The 14307-nt window shown below is 42.9% G+C and overlaps 1 protein-coding gene across 2 annotated transcripts; it reads left to right on the plus strand.

The window, feature by feature from the left end:
* Positions 1–254: 254 nt before the first annotated feature.
* LOC113024807 (high choriolytic enzyme 1-like) lies at positions 255–11295 on the plus strand. Of its 2 annotated transcripts, XM_026172152.2 has the most exons (10): positions 309–356; positions 574–673; positions 915–942; positions 1035–1085; positions 1492–1623; positions 2258–2375; positions 5791–5969; positions 6632–6713; positions 6931–7055; positions 7150–11295. In XM_026172152.2, coding segments are annotated over exons 2-10 (771 nt in total). In that variant the 5' UTR covers positions 309–356; positions 574–619; the 3' UTR covers positions 7152–11295. The 2 variants fall into 2 exon arrangements, with proteins under 2 accessions (XP_080159415.1, XP_026027937.1); XM_080303289.1 differs by lacking the exon at positions 7150–11295 and having other exon boundaries at positions 255–356; positions 6931–7063.
* Positions 11296–14307: the final 3012 nt, after the last annotated feature.

Raw genomic sequence — 14307 nt, forward strand, 5'->3', positions numbered from 1 at the left:
ATGTTGTTTTTATTGACTATTTTGCCCAAAGGTAATTATGTTGTTAAAAGAATTTCATTCCAGTCTGATTGAAATTTTATTTCCATCAGAATTTCTTTGTACTTTGCAACTTTTAATTGCAATTATTTAATGCTCTGAATGTTTCAGTCAGCCTCAAAAAATGTTTGAGGCTGACTGAAACAGTTTCCTTCCTGGAAATTTGTTGCTGCTTTAGTGTTTTGGCATCAGCAATAAGAAACTAATGGATTGATAACTAAAAAGACCGCCCCTAAACCTCAGCCACACCCTGTGTGAGCTATCTATAAAGATGGAGCAGCCGAACACCTGCTGCATCCAGCAAACACCTGGTACAACAGGTAAGCCTCCTCATATCATCTCCTTGCATGCTGAATCCTCTACGTAGGGAAATCCCAGATATCTGATTCCCTTTATGTGGATGTTGTCTGCTCAGCATTTTCATTGGGAGAAAAGTTAACATCCAGATGAACAGAATCAGCTGTTGGGCTGCCCGTATCCCACTTATTTGCATTTCTATTCCAGCAGTTACATTCATTGAAGTTCTTTTTTAAACAGTGCTGTTCAGATTGTGAGTGTAGGTTAACTGCAGAGGACCAACATCATGACTCCAGCCTTTTTCTTCTCCGTCTGCCTGTCAATGACAGCGGTTTGTCTGGTAAGCTTGACTCTTCCAGCAAAGGCATTAAATGTTGTTCAACACTGCCGGCTGTTCTGTGAAAGTCATGTAATTCTAACCGTGTCTGCTTAACAGACATGGCTGCTTGTTATGAGCGTTTAAGCGTGACGCAGTTGAAGTATTTTCACATAATAGTTTTTGTTTGCCAACAATAACATTTGTCAGTGTGATTTCAAATGTGATTAAGAGTAAGTTGAAAATGTCTTGTTTTTTATTGCAGAGGGCTGCTGTCATTAGAAATATAACTGGTGCGTTCAGTGATGAAATACTTCCAGCATATTGAGGTGTTTTTAATATAAGAGCTCAAAGTTAATCTGCTGGTTTCCTCTTGTATCCACAGATGAGTCTCTGGGTGCCCCAGCGATCATTGAAAAAGTCAATGCTAACTCAAGTAAGTGAAGATTTACAAAATAAAACTCTTTTTTGTTAACTCATTCACTGCCATTGACGTCTATAGCCGTCAATTGCAGTGAATGAGTCAATGGGTTTAACTCATTCACTGCCAATGGCTGGCAGTGAATGAGTTAACATATAAATTCTGGATGAAAATGAAAGATCCCTGAGAACTGACATGTTAACATACAATAGACTCCCAACAGACACAATGATCAATCAACCTTTTGGTCATTTACTGGCTTGTCTTAGTCAGCTGTTTTATTTGTGTTATTATCAAACATTGTAATTGTGCGATAAATAAAGTAAATGCTGTAAGCATTTACCTCTTTGTTTTGATATAACTGAGCAAATGGCAGCCTAAGTATCGAGCATTTAACCACTCTCTGTTTGTTGTTCTGCAGCAAAAGTGTTGGTTCATGGTGACATTGTGCCCACTGCTACCAGGAATGCTGTTCCATGCACAGCCATTGGCTGCAAGTGGCCTAAAACTGGACCCTTTGTCTATGTACCTGTCTCCATTGACACTGAATACAGTAAGCAGTACAAACTTTAACCATTAAACACAGACTTTGTGAAAAGGAGAGATGAATAAAAATAGTTAAATAAAACCCATTATTATATAAATATATATAATATATATTTCAAGTGGTTTCCAAAAATACTGCTTTGTTAACTATGCTGTTTTATTGTCGGATTAACTAAAAAGCATTTAAACTGAAAAGTCATATTTGTATAAGTATGCTGAATTGATATCATACACAGATGCACACAATTTTCAAATTATGTTTTCATTTAATGTCACTTTCTCAATTTTTCTATTTCAAGACACACAGACAGACAGACAGACAGACAGACAGATAGATAGATAGATAGATAGATAGATAGATAGATAGATAGATAGATAGATAGATAGATAGATAGATAGACAGACAGACAGACAGACAGACAGACAGACAGACAGACAGACAGACAGACAGACAGACAGACAGACAGACAGATAGATAGATAGATAGATAGATAGATAGATAGATAGATAGATAGATAGATAGATAGATAGATAGATAGATAGATAGATAGACAGACAGACAGACAGACAGACAGACAGACAGACAGACAGACAGACAGACAGACAGACGCTCCTCATCAGACTCATATTTGAATCTGCAGGCAACCAAGAGCGCAACATCATCATCAGTGCCCTAGTCACCTTCCATGCTCCCACCTGCATCCGGTTTGTCTGGCATACAAGCCAGACAGATTTCATTCACTTCTTCTCTGGACAAGGGTGAGAATGCACTTGCTGTACTTAGACTGTACTTGTATTTATATGGCAGGACAGGACGGATACACCCACACCCTCAAAACCCTTCAAAAATGCAATTCTGAAAATGATTGCATTACAAATATTCTGTATGTGTCATCAAAACAGGTTCTTGAAGGACCATTCTGCATTGACCTTGTACTGTAAAATGTCCAGTTTTATTTTTGTTTGCTACTAGATGAAATTTATACTGTTGCATAGGAGTGTAAAGAGCATTTTATTCATCCATCCATCTTCATCCGCTTTATCCGAGGCCGGGTCACCGGGGCAGCAGCCTAAGCAAAGAGGCCCAGACATCCCTCTCCCCAGCCACCTCCTCCAGCTTATCCGGGGGAACACCAAGGCGTTCCCAGGCCAGCCGAGAGATATAATCTCTCCAGCGTGTCCTGGGTCTGCCCCGGGGCCTCCTCCCGGTGGGACATGCCTGGAACACCTCACCCAGGAGGCGCCCAGGGGGCATCCTTGTCAGATGCCCGAACCACCTCAGCTGGCTCCTTTCGATGTGGAGCAGCAGCTGCTCTACTCTGAGCCCCTCCCGGATGGCCGAACTTCTCACCCTATCTCTAAGGGAGAGGCCAGCCACCCTTTGGAGGAAGCTCATTTCTGCCGCTTGTATCCGCGATCTCGTTCTTTCGGTCACTACCCACAGCTCGTGGCCATAGGTGAGGGTAGGGACGTAGATCGACCGGTAAATTGAGAGCTTCGCTTTTACACTCAGCTCCCTCTTCACCACGACGGACCGGTGCAGCGTCTGCATTACTGCAGCTGCAGCCCCAATCCGTCTGTCGATCTCCGGCTCCCTTCTTCCATCACTCGCGAACAAGACCCCGAGATACTTGAACTCCTCCACTTGGGGCAGGAACTCATCCCCGACCCGGAGTGGGCACTCCACCCTTTTCCGGCTGAGAACCATGGCCTCAGATTTGGAGGTGCTGATCCTCATTCCCGCTGCTTCACACTCGGCTGCGAAGCGTTCCTGTGCGAGCTGGAGGCCCTCACCCGATGAAGCCAACAGAACCACATCATCTGCAAAAATCAGAGATGAGATTCTGAGGCCACCAAAGCAAAAGCCCTCCGCCACTTGGCTGCGCCTAGAAATCCTGTCCATAAAAATTATGAACAGAACCGGAGACAAAGGGCAGCCCTGGCGGAGCCCATCACCCAATTCAATTCAATTCAATTCAATTCAATTTTATTTATATAGCGCCAAATCACAACATAAGTCGCCTCAAGGCGCTTCATAGATACAGAGAAAAAAACCCAACAATCATATGACCCCTATGAGCAAGCACTTTGGCAACAGTGGGAAGGAAAAACTCCCTTTTAACAGGAAGAAACCTCCGGCAGAACCAGGCTCAGGGAGGGGCGGACATCTGCTGCGACCGGTTGGGGTGAGAGAAGGAAGACAGGATAAAATACATGCTGTGGAAGAGAGACAGAGGTTAATAACAGATATGATTCAATGCAGAGAGGTCTGTTAATACATAGTGAGTGAGAAAGGTGACTGGAAAGGAAAAACTCAATGCATCATGGGAATCCCCGGCAGTCTACGTCTATTGCAGCATAACTGAGGGAGGATTCATGGTCACCTGGTCCAGCCCTAACTATATGCTTTAGCAAAAAGAAAAGTTTGAAGCCTAATCTTAAAAGTAGAGATAGTGTCTGTCTCCTGAATCCAAACTGGAAGCTGGTTCCACAGAAGAGGGGCCTGAAAACTGAAGGCTCTGCCTCCCATTCTACTTTTAAATACTCTAGGAACAACAAGTAGGCCTGCAGAGTGAGAGCGAAGTGCTCTAATAGGGTGATATGGTACTACAAGGTCATTAAGATAAGATGGGGCCTGATTATTTAAGACCTTGTATGTGAGGAGCAGGATTTTGAATTCAATTCTGGATTTAACAGGAAGCCAATGAAGGGAAGCCAAAACAGGAGAAATATGCTCTTTCTTTCTAGTCCCTGTCAGGACTCTTGCTGCAGCATTTTGGATTAGCTGAAGGCTTTTCAGTGAGTTTTTTGGACATCCTGATAATAATGAATTACAGTCGTCCAGCCTGGAAGTAATAAATGCATGAACTAGTTTTTCAGCGTCACTCTGAGACAGGATGTTTCTAACTTTAGAGATGTTGCGCAAATGGAAGAACGCAGTCTTACATATTTGTTTAATATGTGCATTGAAGGACATGTCCCACCGGGAACGAGTCTGACTTATTGCCAGCAATGCGAACCAAGCTCTTGCAACGGTTGTATGGGGATCGAATGGCCCGTAGCAATGGGCCAGACACCCCATACTCCAACAACACCTCCCACAGGACACCCCGAGGGACACGGTCGAATGCCTTCTTCAAGTCCACAAAACACATGTAGACTGGTTGGGCAAACTCCCATGCACCCTCAAGTATCCTCGAGAGGATAAAGAGCTGGTCCAGTGTTCTGCGACCAGGACGAAAACCGCATTGTTCCTCCTGTATCCGAGGTTCGACTAGCGGATGAACTCTCCTTTCCAGCACCCTGGCATAGACTTTCCCAGGGAGGCTGAGGAGTGTGATCCCCCTGTAGTTGGGACACACCCTCCGGTCCCCCTTCTTAAAGATGGGGACCACCACCCCGGTCTGCCAGTCCAGGGGTACTGCCCCTGATCTCCACGCAACATTGCAGAGGCGTGTCAACCAGGACAGCCCTACATCGTCCAGAGCCTTCAGGAACTCGGGGCGGACCTCATCAACACCAGGGGATCTGCCACCAAGGAGTTGTTTAACTGCCTCAGTGACCTCGCCCCCGGAAATTGGCGGGTCATTCCCCTCATCCCCAGACTCTGCTTCCTCCTCTGAAGACGTGTCAGTGGGATTAAGGAGGTCCTCGAAGTATTCCTTCCACCGCCTGACAATTTTCTCAGTCGACGTCAGCAGCGCTCCGCCAGCACTATACACAGTGCAGGTAGAGCACCGCTTTCCCCTCCTGAGACCATCTGCTCTTAATTATTTCACATACTATTTGGTCCACTAGTTCCAAAAGTAGAGACTGGCACCTTGTAAGGCGAGAAGATGAATCTGGTGGGTTATTAGATGATTAATAAGGGATGACAGATGTTTAAAAATCTTCTGAGGTTGATTTGACCAGTATCTGTTTATTTACTTTAGTTGATAATGGATATGTGTGTTTTTTATTTTAAAATATTATTTAAGATATTAAAGTACAAAAGCTAAAGTGTGGTTCAAGCAGTGTCTATAGAGCCACAGTGTCAAAGTCGGTCACATGATTACTGTCATTGCTTTTTTTTGGTACTTTAGCCTTAGCATGACTAGCTGAAGGAGGAGGATGCACAGTGCTAGGCTATAGAATAGTCCATCTATTTTTTAAGTGATGTCATTGTGTATATCAGGTGTTATTCATACCTGGGCCGTCAGAGTGGAAGACAGCCAATCTCCCTACAGAGAAATGGTTGCTTGTTTCAGTCGACGGTTCAACATGAGGTTCTTCATGCTCTGGGCTTCCACCACGAGCATGTCCGCTCTGACAGAGATCTGCATGTGAGGATCCTTACCGGGAACATCATCCCAGGTCAGCTGAACTACCCAAAACGTTGGTTACAGTTAACTTAGTACACAATGGGACATCCTCCTGTTTCACAGCAGTGTACATATTACAAGTAATCTGTGCTTTTCCAAACTCAGCACATAAAGATAAGATAAGATAAGATAACCTTTATTAGTCCCACACGTGGGAAATTTGTTTTGTCACAGCAGGAAGTGGACAGTGCAAAAGTTATGAGGCAAAAATTTGAATACAATAAGAATAAATACAGTACACAACTGTACAGAATAGAATAAAATAAAATACTATATACAGTAGAATAAAATAAAATAAATATACAATAAGATAAAAATAGAATACAAATACAAATACTATATACAACTGAGTAAAAATACAACGATGACAGAAAGGATTATTGCACTTAGTATTATTGCATATGTATGGATGTGTGTGCTTGATCAGTTAAAGTCTTTATTATGGAGTCTGACAGCAGTGCACTGCAGTTCAAGCGAGAACTGCATAGAAGATTTTGTTTGTATTTCTTTAGTCCCAAGACTATCAAACAAATGACCACAGAAGAGATTAGCTAGCATTTCGATCTATACATCTTCAAAGAGCTGAGACTGAAGACGGATTTTGAAGTGGAAGCATATAAAAACATGTAATATTTTCTGGAAATTTCTGTTTAGGAAAAGAGCACAACTTTGTGAAAGTGCAGACCAACAATTTGCAGACTCCCTATGACTTCAACTCTGTCATGCACTATGGCAGGTGAGTTGCTGTGTGAGATATGGACTTTGTAAGGTTTTATATTCCCTTACATGTTTTGCATTTTCTGCAAGAAAATGTAATCCAGACTAACAAAAACATGCACGCACTCAGTGGGGAATGGATTTTTAATGTTAAATACTTTATGGGCCCATTATCTCCTCTGTTTTCTTAATATAACAGCGTATGTGTGTTCGTGTGCTGTTGTTTGTTCTTTTAGATTCCACTTCTCCAAGAATAGGAAGCCAACGATTGTTGCCAAGTCCAATCCTAATCTTAATTTTGGAAATGCTTTCCAAATGAGTGCCAATGACATTGCTCGTGTAAACAGGCTTTATGAATGCTGTGAGTAATTAAGACACACCCACAAAAAAGAAATTTGCTATCTTTTTGTACAAAGCCAGTACTGATCGGAGTTGATTTTTTTTTTTCTAACCAGAAATTCAGCAAGAACCTTCAACTTTGCATCCAGATTCTTCAGATGCTCAAACACCAGCATTACACCAAAGGATTGGATCCACTATACTTAAAAATGATAAAAGAAACAAAATGTGCTGCAAATATCACATTTAGGGAGTTGAAGTTCTGGGTCTTTGTTTTATGAGCTAAACGGCAGGCTTATATACCAGAGGGTGATGGTGTTATCTTGCTTTCTGTTGAGGTTTTCTCCCCTTTTGTTAGACTATAAACTATAATTAATGGATTTCTCAATCTGTGCAGTTTGATAATTAACTTTGTAATTGTAAATGATGCAGACATAGAACCAAACCTTGTGACTGCGACATCTCTCAAAGATTTTTGTTTGGCAAAACAGTAAAGTGAAAAAATATGTGAACAAAACAAAAAGTCAAATCTTTCATGGAATGATCATGACTGTTGTCTTATACATGACCAACATGCATCAACAAGATATAGTGTGTAGATATAGCATAGCATAGCATAGCATAGCATCTTTATTTATAACGCACTTTACATCCAACTATGTTGACCAAAGTGCTACAAATATAAAACAGAGAGGAAACAGTTTAAATTACATATAAAATATCTTAAAATTAAAAGTAATATAATTAATAAGAAACGTATTAAGAGACATCAACAAGTCCTGCTGTGCTAAAAGCCAAGGTAAATAAATATGTTTTAAGACGTGATTTAAAAACAGATAAGGAAGGTGCCTGTCTAACATGTAAAGGCAACTCATTCCACAATTTTGGTGCTGCCACAGCAAACGCCCGATCCCCTCTGAGCTTACGATTAGTCCTGGGCACACTCAGGAGGAGCTGGTCTGCCGACCTGAGGGACCGGGAAGGTATGTATGGATGAAGAAGCTCAGAGAGGTACACAGGGGCAGCATTGGACAAACATTTAAAAACAAATAAAAGCATCTTAAAATGGATCCTAAAATGCACGGGCAGCCAATGAAGTGAATATAAAACTGGGGTGATATGCTCGTATCTATGAGTGCCAGTTAAAAGGCGTGCAGCAGCATTCTGGACTAACTGCAGTCGAAAAACAGAAGATCGACTCACCCCAAAATAAAGAGAATTACAGTAATCCAGCCGAACGGTTACAAAAGCGTGGATTACTGTTTCAAATTGCTGTCTCGTAAGAAAGTGCTTAATTTTGGCCAGTTGCGTCAGATGAAAGAAACTAGACCTTACAACCAACCCAATCTGGCTTTCAAGCTTAAGCTCAGGATCCATTTTAAAACCCAGATTAACAATCTCTGGTTTACAGAATGATTTCAGGGATTGCAAATCAACACACGGAACAGCAGTGGAGGCAGGTCTGAACACCATTACTTCAGTTTTAGAATCATTAAAACAAAGAAAGTTTAGCGCCAACCACGACTTGACGTCCTCCAGACATGTTTGTAAACAATTTACAGACGACCCATCTTTCTTTTTAAGAAGAACATAAATCTGGCAGTCATCTGCATAACAGTGAAACGAGAGTCTGTGTTTTCTAAAAATTGAGCCCAATGGAAGTAAATAAAGTGACAACAGGATAGGGCCCAGAATGGAACCCTGTGGTACTCCATGAGACAACGGAGCTCGGGAGGACTCAGTTTCCTAAGCGAACTGAAAAGGTTCGGTTTGTTAAGTAAGACCTGAACCATTTCAGAGCCACACCTGTTATACCGACACACTGCTCCAAACGTGAGATTAAAATTTCATGGTCTACAGTGTCAAATGCAGCAGTTAAATTGAGTAAAACAAGAATGACACTTTCACCAGAATCACATGATAAAAATATATCATTAAAAATTCTTAAAAGTGCTGATTCAGTGCTATGCATTGCTTTAAAACCAGATTGAAAAATCTCCTGAACATTTTGTGCATTCAAGTATGAGATCAATTGGTCATATAGAATTTTTTTTCCAAGACTTTAGATAAAAAGGGCAGCTTAGATATTGGTCTAAAATTCTCAACAGCGTTTGTATCTAGCCCAGGTTTCTTAAGAAGTGGTTGCACAATTGCATCTTTGAAATTCTTTGGAACCACACCTGAAGTAAGGCTGCTATTTAAAATGGTTAAAATAGTTGGACCTATGGTAGAAAAAACTTCTTTCAGAAAAAGGGGAGGGATAGGATCATAAGGTGAGCCTACAGGCTTTAAATGAACTACCACCTCCTGTAGCTGAGCAAGAGTAACCGACTCAAACTGTTGAAAGACAGCTGAGCAAACTGGAAGATCAGAGGGGTCAGATGTGGGCAAAATAATCTGCGCCCTAGCCAAGGCTACCTTGTTTATAAAGAAGTGCAGAAACCTTTCACACATTTCAAGTGAAGGCTCAAAACTAAGAGCAGAGGGAGGGCTTAAAATAGTCTCAGTTGACTTAAACAATATGTGTGGTTTCTGATAAGTCACCATAATAATATTTGCAAAGTGTTTCCGCTTTGCTTCTTTTATTGTAAGCTGATATAAGGCCCAGCACTCTCTTAAACTTTGTAAAGAGACCTGTAAGTTATCTTTTTTCCATCTCCGCTCAGCCCTACGACATTCACGCCTCGCAGCACGGGTTTCATCGTTCAACCAGGGTTTAAGCTTTGTCTTAGGATGCTTAATTTTTAGAGGAGCAACAATATCCAAGACAGTCTGACAAGTGGTATGAAACCAAAAACTGAGTTCCTCTACGTATTGGAGTGCCTCAGGAATGGAGAACTGATTATAGTAGGTGGAGAACCGTGCTGCCGTGGAAGAATTTAACAAACGAGATGTCTTTGCAGGGACAAGCCCCCTGAATGCATTTCTAGATAAAGAGATGTCAAACAGAACCGGCATATGATCAGAGAAAACAGGATCGGAGACTTTCAGATTAAAAACAGGCAATGAGTAGGCTAAAACCAGATCGAGAGTGTGGCCACACTGTTGCGTGGGTGCAGACACACATCGAACTAAATTAAAAGAATCAGTAAGATTCAAAAAGTCTTTAACCATGGGCTTATCTGGACAGCACACATGAATATTAAAATCCCCAACAATAAGAAAGGAGTCATATTTTATCATGACTTCAGTTAGAAATGCAGCAAATTCCTCTATAAAGTCTTTACTGTATTTTGGGGCCCTGTATATTATTGTGCACAATACAGGGGTAGAACAGGCTATTTCAAACAGTAACAGTTCAAAACTGGAAAAATAAAATTCCAATGAAACCTGCTTGCACTTGTAGCGATCTCTGAAGATAGTAGCTACTCCTCCACCTCGACCAGATCTGCGTGGGACATTAAAATAGCAGCAGTCCGAAGGCAAAAGTTCTGCAAAGGCGCTGGAATCACCAGTAGTTATCCACGTCTCAGTTAAGCAGAGAAAGTCCAAGTAGTGTGACAAAAAATATTCCTTAAGGATAAAAGTCTTATTTGATACCGATCTGGCGTTTACCAGGCCAAATTTGGCCGGAGTTGAATAATCACTAGACTTTGAAGCTCGTGCAACGTAATGCAGGTTTTGCATACTCACTCCGCGCCGCCGTGGACAGGGAGGCAGGGAGCGGCCGGGCGGGAACAGCCCAGAGCCAGCGAGCGGCACCAGACACGCATAGGACGGCCTACGAAGATGCCAGGGAAAGGGGCACGATAGGCAACGCCAGGGACAGCACAACCAAACGCCAGACAGGCCTTCAGTTTCACCAATCTCCCACTCCTTTTGCCGCGACGGCGGCCCCGCTTCTGCGGAGACGGCACAGGTACACGGAGCAGGTGAGTAGGAACCAACGACAGGAGTGGAGGCGGTATTTTGTGTGCATTTCCCAGTCTACACACCGGCGTATTGGGAGATAGTCGGAGATCAAGTAAAACTTGGCGATCATAGACCAGCAGGGAGTCGACATCATAACAAAATAAAAACATTAAAACAGAAACGTGGAGGAACAGACGGCAAGCCATACACATCGGCGCCATCTTGAATCACTATAGTATATAGTCCAGTGTCACAAGTGTAAGAAGAAGAATCTTCTGATATTTTAAAAATCTATTTTTCTGACAATGTCTTCTAATTTTTCTTGCTTTTGTTTTTCGAGGGGTTTTATCTTTGGTTTGTTGTCTCTTTCTGTAAGAAGTGCTATCAAATAAAATTCCATATTTCAAGCAGCAGGGGGCAGTATTGTTTCATTATTATATTTTAAGTTATTTTAGAAATATGTGTTTTGCTTAAAGTTGGACAGAATGTTACAGGTGCCTTTTTTAATATGCAACAAATTTAACAAATGCACAAATACTACTACATAAATACATGTTCTGCATTTAAAATCCTACCAAACCATTAGAAAACTGAAACCAGAGAGTGGATCATGTCTCTCAAGATTAGAGTGGAGTCAGTTCAGTGCAAGTGTTTAGATTGAGAAGATTAAAACACCCACAGACTTGAATATTCCCACCACCATCATGATGCATCACATAGTAATCTGATTTAAATCCATTTAGTTTCTGATGATGTGTTTCTTAATAACTATTGTTAAAAACTGTTATGAAACCTCAGTCATGCACACGCCTGAACAATGATCCGGCATTTGTTGCTGTAATTGTTTGTACTAGTTCATGCTGCCTGTCTGACTAAATGGACATGTCCAAATTCATGGGCTGCATCCTCCTGAGGCCGCATTTGTAGACCGATTACGTCACAGCGACGCGCCGAAGGCTGTCCAAATTCGTAGACTCCTCCGAATGTAGCCGACAAATCAGTCCTCCTTTTCCCCGAATTTGAAGGATGGGTCGGGTGTGTCCTTCGTCGCCTACCATATCCCAGAATTCATAGCGCGGCCCAGCCAAACTCCAGTTTCCAACAATGGCGGCCGCTACTAAGTTTTAAAATTACTCTTATTATTCTTTCTGGGTCACAAAATAAACTTTTAACATATTTTCAGGCGAGAAAGTAGCTGTGTAAACATCAAATATCTGCTCGTTTTATCAGGATATCGCATATTTGCAAAAGTTCTTCGACGTTTTCGGAGGCGTCTGCTACCCACCAGCTCGATAGCTAGCCGGGAGCTCGAGGGTTACTGATGCGGCTGAGAACGGCACAACTCCCGGCACATAATTTTCAGATCACCGCGGACTTTCGCTGCTTGGGTTAAACGTAATATATATGTATAAAAGGCTCTGGGATTTTATGTCTATGTTCTGCAATATTGTGTGGGGTGGAGTCTTAGGAAATGACGTAGGCAGAAGTTGGGGGTAACGCGAGGCTACTCGAGAAGGGGAGATTGTTTTCCGTGTTAGTTCTGTTTACCTCGTAAGCTGTGTTCCTGGTTGCCATCCTTCACAGTGATGCTCCGAGTGTTAAGTTCATGACTGGAAGTAAGTTTCCTTGAATATGTTTATTTTCTGATTCTGATGTTGGCCGCGGCTTTAGTTACATTCTACCACATTGTAGCACCGCATTTTTTCATCTGGTGACTCGAAGCATGTGCCGCTGGTCGCCGCCATTATGTAGTAATTTTATTCGGCCACACGATGGCGCCAAAGTCATTGTGCATTCCGGAATTCCGAACATTCCGGAACCTTGGTGCATTCCGGAACTCTGAATTCCGGAACCTTGGTGCATTCCGGAACTCTTAACATTCCGGAACCTTGGTGCATTCCGGAACTCTGAACATTCCGGAACCTTGGTACATTCCGGAACTCTGAACATTCCGGAATTCCGAACATTCCGGAACCTTGGTGCATTCCGGAACTCTGAACATTCCGGAACCTTGGTGCATTCCGGAACTCTGAACATTCCGGAATTCCGAACATTCCGGAACCTTTGTGCATTCCGGAACTCTGAACATTCCGGAACCTTGGTGCATTCCGGAACTCTGAACATTCCGGAATTCCGAACATTCCGGAACCTTTGTGCATTCCGGAACCTTGGTGCATTCCGGAACTCTGAACATTCCGGAATTCCGAACATTCCGGAACCTTGGTGCATTCCGGAATTCCGAACATTCCGGAAACTTGGTGCATTCCGGAACTCTGAACATTCCGGAATTCCGAACATTCCGGAACCTTGGTGCATTCCGGAACTCTTAACATTCCGGAACCTTGGTGCATTCCGGAACTCTGAACATTCCGGAATTCCGAACATTCCGGAACATTGGTGCATTCCGGAACTCTGAACATTCCGGAACCTTGGTACATTCCGGAACTCTGAACATTCCGGAATTCCGAACATTCCGGAACCTTGGTGCATTCCGGAACTCTGAACATTCCGGAATTCCGAACATTCCGGAACCTTGGTGCATTCCGGAACTCTGAACATTCCGGAACTCTGAACATTCCGGAACCTTGGTGCATTCCGGAACTCTGAACATTCCGGAACCTTGGTGCATTCCGGAACTCTGAACATTCCGGAATTCCGAACATTCCGGAACCTTGGTGCATTCCGGAACTCTGAACATTCCGGAACCTTGGTACATTCCGGAACTCTGAACATTCCGGAATTCCGAACATTCCGGAACCTTTGTGCATTCCGGAACCTTGGTGCATTCCGGAACTCTGAACATTCCGGAATTCCGAACATTCCAGAACCTTGGTGCATTCCGGAATTCCGAACATTCCGGAACCTTGGTGCATTCCGGAACTCTGAACATTCCGGAACTCTGAACATTCCGGAATTCCGAACATTCCGGAACCTTGGTGCATTCCGGAACTCTGAACATTCCGGAACTCTGAACATTCCGGAACCTTGGTGCATTCCGGAACTCTGAACATTCCGGAACCTTGGTGCATTCCGGAACTCTGAATTCCGGAACTTTGGTGCATTCCGGAACCTTGGTGCATTCCGGAACTCTGAACATTCCGGAACCTTGGTGCATTCCGGAATTCCGAACATTCCGGAACCTTTGTGCATTCCGGAACTCTGAACATTCCGGAACCTTGGTGCATTCCGGAACTCTGAACATTCCGGAACCTTGGTGATTTCCGGAACTCTGAACATTCCGGAATTCCGAACATTCCGGAACCTTGGTGCATTCCGGAACTCTGAATTCCGGAACCTTGGTGCATTCCGGAATTCTGAACATTCCGGAATTCCGAACATTCCGGAACCTTGGTGCATTCCGGAACCTTGGTGCATTCCGGAACTCTGAACATTCCGGAACTCTGACCATTCCGGAATTCCGA

This window comes from Astatotilapia calliptera, chromosome 6 (genome assembly GCF_964374335.1).
Source record: "Astatotilapia calliptera chromosome 6, fAstCal68.1, whole genome shotgun sequence".
In the NCBI taxonomy this organism is placed as follows: Eukaryota; Metazoa; Chordata; class Actinopteri; order Cichliformes; family Cichlidae; genus Astatotilapia; species Astatotilapia calliptera.